Source organism: Sinocyclocheilus anshuiensis, unplaced genomic scaffold (genome assembly GCF_001515605.1).
Source record: "Sinocyclocheilus anshuiensis isolate Anshui unplaced genomic scaffold, SAMN03320099.WGS_v1.1 scaffold1347, whole genome shotgun sequence".
NCBI lineage: Eukaryota > Metazoa > Chordata > Actinopteri > Cypriniformes > Cyprinidae > Sinocyclocheilus > Sinocyclocheilus anshuiensis.
The window spans coordinates 142,324-152,950 of NW_015536555.1; the positions used below are offsets into that span (position 1 = coordinate 142,324).

General features: G+C 35.5%; 1 protein-coding gene across 1 annotated transcript in view; it reads left to right on the plus strand.

Annotated features, from left to right (window-relative positions):
- LOC107701360 (sodium/potassium/calcium exchanger 2-like) overlaps window positions 1–10,627 on the plus strand; it is a 44,322-nt gene that overhangs the window by 26,889 nt on the left and 6,806 nt on the right. The window contains exons 9-12 of the mRNA XM_016503349.1: window positions 1,968–2,018; window positions 3,143–3,193; window positions 7,096–7,176; window positions 7,971–8,053. Coding sequence (XP_016358835.1) covers window positions 1,968–2,018; window positions 3,143–3,193; window positions 7,096–7,176; window positions 7,971–8,053 — 266 coding nt within the window. The remainder of the gene's footprint in view (window positions 1–1,967; window positions 2,019–3,142; window positions 3,194–7,095; window positions 7,177–7,970; window positions 8,054–10,627) is intronic.

Below are 10,627 nucleotides of genomic sequence, written 5' to 3' on the forward strand. Positions count from 1 at the left end.
TATATATATATATATATACAGTAGGGGTGTAACACACAGACACACACACACGCACACACACACACGCATTCATAAAGACGCTGTGATCCGTCATGGGCTCTTCCAGCTGATTGCATACGCAGGCGCAGATGCTCACACATGCCAATAACCGTCTGATCGGGTCGTTCATGCGACCTTTATTACGTAACGTCACACACCCTTCCCCGGCTGAATCGGCTGAATCGATGCTAAGAGCTTTGCGCCGCTGGGATGAGCGTCAGTGGTCAGCAGCTGCAGAGGTCGTTCTGCAAGGTCACTGCTGGACAAGGACAGGTTTACAGCATATAAGATCTTTCAAATAAACAACGGGGTCCAAAAGTCTGAAAGCATGCAGAAAATCTGAGATTTAAAATCTAATTTAAACTCGGATATAAATAGAATATTTTAGGGTAAAACCAAAATTTATTTATTTATTCAATTTTTAGAATATATTTACATGTATATTAAATAATAGTATGTTGACATTGCTGTTTTATCCTAAAATGTTATTTAAAATGATAATAAATTAGATTTTACATTTCTGATTTTCTAAATATGAAAATATACAAACAAAAATGTTACGCTATTTATTTCCAGGTTAAAAATATATTTTTTAACTATATATATATATATATATGTAGTTAAATAAGTTTATTTCATTGAAGATAAAAATGCAAAATAAATATATAAAATAAATAAAAATAAAATTTTTTTTTAATGGTAGAAATAGTATTAGTAATACAAATGCATTACATTAGTGGAAGCATTTTCAAATCTTTGGACTTCACTGTGTATTATATTCTATGTGAATCTGAAATGTATTTTATATGCAATGTCTGCAATTAAATATTGAGGTCCCCTTCAGATCAGTCATGTACGTATCATTTATAAAGCATAATCAAAGTGTTCTGAAATGCATCTGGGACTTTAATCAGTTTAATTTACTCAAACTCAAACATGGCCCTGTTTCATCAGTGTGTTGCAGTACAAATTTAGCACAAATTAATTCTGGAGCAAGTTTTTTGCGATCCCTGAAACCATCATGGCTGCTGTGTTGAAGCTAAAGGTCGTGACAGAATGACCTCTAATCAGCAGCCAATCAGCAGTCAGATCGAGGCACTTCAACAACAGTAAAATTAAAATAAAATCTGTTTGGAATGAAAATTGACTTGAGAATAGCAAATAATTGTATACGTAATTACAAGTATTGCTATTAGTCTTACACAGCCAAACTTTTGACTCTTTATAAGTCTGGTCCAGTCTGCAGCTCATTCTAGCCAAGAACTGCCCACTTAGACGGGAAGAATGAGTCTGAATGTCATGTAAAGCATTTTTAATGTGATTTCTTTTTACATTTAGAGATGGTTCTATCTGAAATAAATGATACCTCATTTCAAATAAATGCTGTTCTTCTGAACTTTCTATTCATCTGTGAATCCTGAAAAATACAACGTATCACGGTTTCCACAAAAATATTTGTCAGCACAACTGTTTTCAACATTGATAATAATCAGAAATGTTTCTTGAGCAGCAAATCAGCATATTAGAATGATTTCTGAAGATCATGTGACACTGAAGACTGGAGTAATGGTGCTGAAAATACAGCTGCGCATCACAGGAATAAATTACAGTTTAACAGATATTCAAATAGAATACTGCTGTTTTAAACATTAAAAATATTTCACATTTTTTTGTTGAGTTTTTGATCAAATAAACTATTAGGTGCATCATGATGCGTCACTCACTGTGTTCACCTCAATGTGTTTTTTTCTCCTCCTGTTTATTCTTTTTTTTTTCTTTTTGCACTTATGTCTGTGAGATCGGCCTAGATAGAGATTTATTTTGGCCACATAACCTCCTCTTTCTCACTGAAACTTATATATTTGTGTGTGTTTGTACATGTGCCAGCGTGTATTTCCTTACCCGTGTCTGTGTGTGTGATATTGTAGAGCTGGGGACTTATGGCAAGCTAAAATATTATCACTCAATGACCGAGGAAGGTAAGACTCTTTCTGTCAACCCTCATGTTTCTCTCGTTCTGCTTCACCTCTCTACCCACGATGCTGTTTGTTCATACGTGTGAGAGAGAGTTTTATTCTCCATTTTTAGTTTCATGACCCTCTTGCCAAGATTTCACTCACATAAGTGCAAATCGTGGTTTTCATCCTTAATCGAGTGTCATTTTGTCATGTTTCTCTTTCACCCTGTCCATTTCTTTCTTCCGTTTTGGTTGTTCTTTGTAAGTTTGTTATTGATTTGTTCGAAAGGGATTTATATATTTATATAAGTGCATGATCAGAATATTTGAAGTTTATTTTAAATTGAACTGCTTAAATATTACTAAAATTATTCTTACATTTACTTGATAAAAATCAGTACAGATTTGACAGCAAAAAGACACGTGAAGCTCGAGCTGAAGCTGGACATTTGTACAATTACTCTAAAACAGCTTTTACGTGATAAAAAAGCTTGAAACTATGAATCAGACGACAGAAGGCATGGAGTAGATTGTGCACGACCAGATTTTCTGTAAAGTTTTGATCATATGATTATTTTAGACTTTAGAAATGTATCAAATATTATACAATAGCTATATAGGGTTCACATTTGAATTTTCTGGATTTGAATGTTAACACAACTAACCTTTAGCAGATTTGCAATCTTTCTTTTTGAGGAAAGTGGATCAAAATGTTGATGATTCATCCAATACTAAACATTTCTATCCAATCAGACGCTTTAAAGAATAAGAAAGTCTCTCCCCCAATGCCACCTGACAAGGGAGTAGCATCACAGGAATAAATTACAGTTTAACAGATATTCAAATAGAATACTGCTGTTTTAAACATTAAAAATATTTCACATTTTTTTGTTGAGTTTTTGATCAAATAAACTATTAGGTGCATCATGATGCGTCACTCACTGTGTTCACCTCAATGTGTTTTTTTCTCCTCCTGTTTATTCTTTTTTTTTTCTTTTTGCACTTATGTCTGTGAGATCGGCCTAGATAGAGATTTATTTTGGCCACATAACCTCCTCTTTCTCACTGAAACTTATATATTTGTGTGTGTTTGTACATGTGCCAGCGTGTATTTCCTTACCCGTGTCTGTGTGTGTGATATTGTAGAGCTGGGGACTTATGGCAAGCTAAAATATTATCACTCAATGACCGAGGAAGGTAAGACTCTTTCTGTCAACCCTCATGTTTCTCTCGTTCTGCTTCACCTCTCTACCCACGATGCTGTTTGTTCATACGTGTGAGAGAGAGTTTTATTCTCCATTTTTAGTTTCATGACCCTCTTGCCAAGATTTCACTCACATAAGTGCAAATCGTGGTTTTCATCCTTAATCGAGTGTCATTTTGTCATGTTTCTCTTTCACCCTGTCCATTTCTTTCTTCCGTTTTGGTTGTTCTTTGTAAGTTTGTTATTGATTTGTTCGAAAGGGATTTATATATTTATATAAGTGCATGATCAGAATATTTGAAGTTTATTTTAAATTGAACTGCTTAAATATTACTAAAATTATTCTTACATTTACTTGATAAAAATCAGTACAGATTTGACAGCAAAAAGACACGTGAAGCTCGAGCTGAAGCTGGACATTTGTACAATTACTCTAAAACAGCTTTTACGTGATAAAAAAGCTTGAAACTATGAATCAGACGACAGAAGGCATGGAGTAGATTGTGCACGACCAGATTTTCTGTAAAGTTTTGATCATATGATTATTTTAGACTTTAGAAATGTATCAAATATTATACAATAGCTATATAGGGTTCACATTTGAATTTTCTGGATTTGAATGTTAACACAACTAACCTTTAGCAGATTTGCAATCTTTCTTTTTGAGGAAAGTGGATCAAAATGTTGATGATTCATCCAATACTAAACATTTCTATCCAATCAGACGCTTTAAAGAATAAGAAAGTCTCTCCCCCAATGCCACCTGACAAGGGAGTAGCAAGTCATGATTAATGACTTTTGTTAAATATCCTTCCCAAACATCCTGTTTCAATAAATACATCCATGCATGAAAGAAAACTGGCTGCTTTTAATAGTCTTTCAAATGCATTAGCTAGAACGGTGGGTGGAATGTACACAAATGCGGCAGAGCTTTCTGATAACAAAGCTGTGTTCTTCGGCACCGTCTGTAACCGCTCTGCAATCCGTGAGAGTCAGATAAAACTGCTGGTTGCGCAGAAATAGATGGTAAGAAACATACATCACAGTGTTGAGACCGAGAGTGAGTCATTCCATAGCTAGAGTTATGCAAGGGATAATGCAATAATAGCAGCCCGTCTCTCTCTCTCATGTCTCACTAATGCAATAATGTCACTTCTTAGACATCTCTTATGGCTGAATTGCTTAAGTCTCTTTGAGGAGGCAACAGAATCTATGTGTGTGTGTGTGTGTGTGTGTGTCTGTGCGTGTGTTACATTTTTCATCATTGTAAATGTTTAATGGCAAATATATGTAACTTTAAAGATTCGACAATATATTTAACTTTTGAAGATAACAGATGTAATTATGAAATTATAAAGATGTTCTTAAGTCCTACTTAAGTGGGTCAAAAAATCACTCTAAAGTTGCATTTAATATAAATTTAAACTGTAATACATTTTTGTTTAATTGCATTTAATTCAAAACATGTCTGAAGTCATTACATTCAGTTTGCACTTAAGTATATTCTTTTAAGGTAAATTATTTATATAATAGATACTCTTTAAAAGTAGGACAATGTGTACTCCTTATTGTGATATTTTTGTTTAATTTGGCTAAAATAAAAATAAATAAAAAGAAAAATGGCAAAATATGGCAACTTGAACATGTAATTACAAATATATTTAAATACATGACAAACAGGTTTCAATAGAAATGGCATTGAAGTATATTATTTTAGTTGATCATAAATGCTTGTAAGTGCGTTCTGCAGTACTTTAACCATATTTCAAAGACATTAGAAGTAATTATGAAATCACATAAAAATGTAAGTCCTACTTAAGTGGATCAAAAAACTCTATAAAGTTAAGCAAATTGCATTTAATATAGACTTAAACTGTAATACATTTTAATTTAATTGCAATTAACGTGCAATTGTCTGAAAACATTACATTCATTTCGCATGCAAGTAAATTATTTTAAAGTATTTTTTTCCCCGTCATAAGTACCCTTTTATGTGTACTTCTTTTCACAAGGGAATATTTGCTGTGATTTTGAGAAACCCAACTAGCCTCCCCTATTTAGAGAAACTAAAGACTATCCTGACTACAAATTAGTTTTATTACACCACATGCCCGAACAACACACAATCCTACTTAGTTCAAACTACAAAGCCACTTTATATCCCAAACCATTCCAGGCATGTCAATGATATGTAGGTCACATAACATACATGTGCGTGTTGATTGGGGTCAAAGCACTGATCGAGCCAGACAGGACAGTCTGTCTATCAGCCAATCAGAGTCAATGATTCCTCAGGAAGGTCAAAGACATTCACTGATCATGATGTTTTCCATTAGTGAAGTACGCATTATGTTTATTGTTATAATGCAAGTTTTTGCACATGCTGTTTAATTCAAACACGCACCGAACGAGACTGGAACACGCTAACGCTGTCTGTGTGTGATCGCCTGAAATTTTACTTCCACATTGATGGATCCTGAAAGGTTGTGCAACTGTATTGATGTTTGCTTCGTGGGTCTGGTGCTGCTCTCGTCATGCTGAGTTTTATAGACTTTGTCTCTAATCTCTTAAACCAGCGGCAAGCAGCTGTGGTTATTGTGCTCTTGGTTTGAAGGTTGCATTTAAGGTCAAATGGTAGTTTGACCTTTTTTCAAGCACTAAGTTACAAGAAGCTGTGCTTAATAGTTAATATAGACACACAGTTTAAGGGAGTCACTGGTTATGACACGTGCTGGAGTGACTATATACGATATATGACTATATACTATACCATATAGTGTTACTTCATATATATATATATATATATATATACAGTATATATCAAGAATGCAAGATGTCATTAAAAATATTTGTATTTATTAAACAAATTAATTAAGTGTTATTACTTTAGTCCTGGCATGCAAACTAAGGTTAAACTAGCAATATACATCTAAACTAATTGGTATCTTGCTGCATAGTGATAACCCTTGTAAAAAAGAAGTGCACTGTAGCAAAAATAGTATTTTTTATGTAATGAAGATATGTTTTATACATAATATGAAATTACTTAAATGTGAACTAAATGCAATGTTTTCAGAAGCTTTACTGCATGTTAATTGCAATTAAATGAAAATGTACTGTCGTTTAAATTTATATCAAATGCAATTTAGCTGAACTTTAGAGTATTTTTTGATGCACTTAAGTAGGACTTAAGTACGTCTTTATATGTAATTTCAAAATTACTTCTGTTGTCTTTGAAATATGATTAAAGTACTGCCGAATGTACTGAGAAATATTTATATAAAGTATAATCAAAATATACTTTAATGTAATTTCTATTAAACTTGTAATTTTTATTAAACTATTAAACTCATGCATTTAAATTTATTTGAAATTGCACATTTGTAGTGAAGTTGTAATCTAGTACATTTAAAATACATTAACTTTAAAGATAATATTGATTTCAAAAAAATTATAATCAAGTGCTTTAAATGTGCTTTAGTATGTTAGTCAACACATTCAAATAAGTGTACATATTTAAAGCACTAAACAATGTTTAATTTGACATTATTACGAAGTGCTCTTTTTAAAAGTGTACTTAAGTGTGTTATGAAACATTGTCAAGAAAGTTCCTCTCTTTAAGTCACTTAAGTGGCCTTTTATTTATTTATTATGATATTGTCTGCAAGCACTTTTTTAAATACTTTTTAGGTTTCAAGTACACTACAAGTAAAATCAAGCACACTTATTTGTGAAGAGTAGCTTAACAGGTGCTTCACTTTTTTTTTAAATATTTCTTAAAAAAGACTGATTTTTTCATATCTAGTAAGTACAATGAAACATGCTCACTTAGCTGGGAAAATTGGTTACTCCAAATCACTCACTTTCTTTCTGAATTATTGTTTTTTTTTTTTAGGAAAATTCCGCGAGAAGGCGTCCATCCTTCACAAAATTGCCAAAAAGAAATGCCAGGTGGAGGACTCAAATGGAGTTGCTGGTAAGTGGTGGTATACAATTGTTATGCGAGGTAACTACACAAAGTAGCCTATGTACTGAATTTGTGTCTAGCTTTGTTAAACGTACCATTGTGTGTTAAATCCAGCACTGTAGTGAACAAGAACCAGCTTTTTTCCAATCTGATCTAATACAAAAAGCTCCTTAAGGTTACAACCGCTCATGCACTTTATAGAAATGAAAGGAAGTATCGCAATCCCATAATATTGTTTGTGTGTTGAAGACACACATGGACTTTCATTTCAAGTGGGAAATTATGCTAACAGTTCCATATTAGCATATTAGCATCAAAAGCAGGGCGGTTGAGAGCAGCTTCTTTGATGTGGCCAAAGAACATCTTTAACCCTTTCAAATCCATCTACTGCACTTTCACCATATTTTTGCCAATATTTCTTCACTAACAACCCTACCATGATAATACCATGTTTTTTTAGACATATACCTTGGCTAGAATGTGGTAATCTTTCAGAGACCAAATACAGTACTTTGCAAAAGTACAGTATGTGAGTGTTTGAATGGTTTTTGAAAACATGGAAATATCTGGGAAGTTAAAATTGTAATTTCCAGGCCTGGTAAATTACCCTTCTTCTTTCTACAAATGTGGCGCTCATAGCGTGAGGCGCTGAAAAAAAACAGTTGCTAAAGACTACAGTACACTAGACCAGCCTTAGAGTGATTTATGTGGGGACTTTTGGATATATGTGGTTAATTTGATTAATTTGGCCATTTAGTGAAGACAAACACACTTCACTTACTTCTTTTCTGTTTGTGTTATAGAAAAGAATCTGCCAAACAGCTCAAGTGTCGAGGTAGACGTGACGCCACCGATGAATGGCACCGCTGGACAGGACGGAGATACGGTGAGGCACTTAAATAAAACACATGTGCACCAGGGTTATTATTGTTAACCAAAAAATATCATCTGGATATTAATAGGCCAGCGTGGCATTTGCCTACTCATTTTGTTCTGAGGAGTCGAGAAGCGTCTTAATCCACAGAGTTGTGGCATAAGGGACTTTACGTCTCCATTCCCTCCATCAGGGAACGAGGGTTACAATACGTAACCGAGATGTTCCCAGATGGACACTTCGATGTTGTGTCAAAGCTCCAACACTAGGGGTCCCTATACTGAATGCCACAGCTGCTGAACTGTGTTACGAGTCCATGGGGGCACAGATGTTGACAAGCCCAGTGTGCCACGACCAAATGCTTCTCACCTCCTCGTAACCTTCCACCATCCAAGACTTATGACCTTACTCTCCAGAACAACAGGTCCGCGGGAATTCATCCGGCAGAACTGCTCCCACAAGATCTCCTTGCTCTCCTTCAATGCACATCATCGAGGCCTCGTACCCAGAAGTAGAAGGGCCAGGATGGGAAGCAGCTGAGGTGACTCGCAGTGTTTATAAAAAAGAATGCAAGCCACGAGCGCAACGTGCCGATGGCCATGTCCTCACAAGAAGAACATAAACCATCCACAAAAGCTGCTTCAGCATGGGCACGGCCCAAACATTGAGCACAGCAATCGTGTCTGTCAGAGGGTGAGATGCACAAACTGCAACCAGAAGGACACGGATGGAAAAGCATGTTGTAAAGACACACAAATCCACCCGTGAACCTCTTTTAGAGAAATTGTTCTTTTAAGAGGAAATTTGCTCCCAAAGATTGCTGTTGAAGCACCCAGGGGTATTCTCACAACACTTATCTGTGTACGGGAGAGGGAGAAACCGCTGCTTGTGCCATAGATCCAACAACAAGGATATTGAGATGTGATTACAGTGCTGCATCTCCCAAAGAGAAGCTGCATCAGCTTCGAAGAACAGAAGGAGGAGCAAATGCCATGCTGGCCTATTTATACCTGGATGTCAGGGGTGTGGCAAGCTAAGCAAATTTAGCTCACCAATTTCATTAGCCTTTTCTCAGTGATGGTGATGGGGTGAGGTGTCTGGGCCCCTAGTGTCGGAACTTCGACACAACTTCAGGAAGAGACCGACTGAAAGGGAACTAAAATTAATAAACTTTAAATTACCAAAAAAAATAAAAAATTAAATAAAAATACCAAAGTTTTACCAAAATTAAAATTAAAACTAAAATAAAAAATAAAAAAAATAAATAATAATAATAATAATATATACAGGTGCATCTCAATAAATTAGAATGTCGTGGAAAAGTTCATTTATTTCAGATGTGCACTTACTACTGTACACTAAACTCATTATGCACAGCGATTTCAACACTAAAACAGAACAGAAAGTCCCGCAGACTTTGCAAACAGAAGTGAAGGCCAAGTCACGGTTGAATTGCAGAAACCTCATATGCATGCGGATCTAGAGAGACCCTCTCAATGTCACACAACCTGCTCATGAGAGCCCATCACTCCTGAACTGTGCTCACATGTGCTGTAGATCAACACAACACTGCTTTTTCTTGCCATAAACAGATGAAGTGGTTTTACATGTAGCCAGGTTAAAGGTAATCAGTGGTTAAGCATGTATTCACACAGAATAGTTTAATCTGGTGGTGTAGCACACATAGCCTGAAACATGCCCTCACTGCTTCATGGCATCTATTCTGAAGATCTAGACCTGTTTTTATTATACTGGAGAGGAGAAAGGACTAGAGGAGCCGTCTGTCCTGCAAACCCTCTCCTCTCTGCTCATGTGCATCGAACAATACATTATTGATGAAGAGAAAGATTCCTGCTTTTAGGATTGTTTTATGTCTGGACAAATTGTCCAGGAAGTTATAAAGAGAGAGAGAGAGAGAGAGAGAGAGAGAGAGAAGAAAGGAAAGGAGAGGAGATGAGAGAGAGAAAGGAGCTGTCGACTCTCAGTGCATGTGTGGAAATATATATATATATACAAGATATAAAAACATATTATTTAAAAATATATATTTAAATATTATCCCAAGATAACATGTTAACATTGGTAGCCCAGCTTTATCTTCCTCTCTGTCTCTCTCTGTCTCAAACCCCAGCTTTATGGTACTTTTATTATTTATTTTAAAAGTGTCAATGCACATTAATTGACATGATCACTTCAGTCCATCATGTAAATGTACCAGATTTAACCATGTAGGCCCATTTTAATCTGTATTCCCTGGCAGGTTAAAGGTGAAAAGTACATGTGCTTGCAAGTATATCATCACATATATTAAAGAATCATGTAAAAGCACATGTTTCATGTTTCAGGTGGAACCAAAGTAACCTTCCTCCACCTGCTTGTTCACAATCATCTGCTGTGTTTTATTCTCGTCAGTGTCACTGATGATCGCCTCATCTCTTCTGTCATTTCGCTGTTGAAACTATTTTGAGTGTTCGTTCCCTGTGTGTGTCTGTCAGGCGGCTGCGGCGCTTCATTCACACCTACAGCAGTGTTTCACCAGTGTGCCGTCCTGATAATTACACTGCTCCTGCAGGACGCCATCCCAAC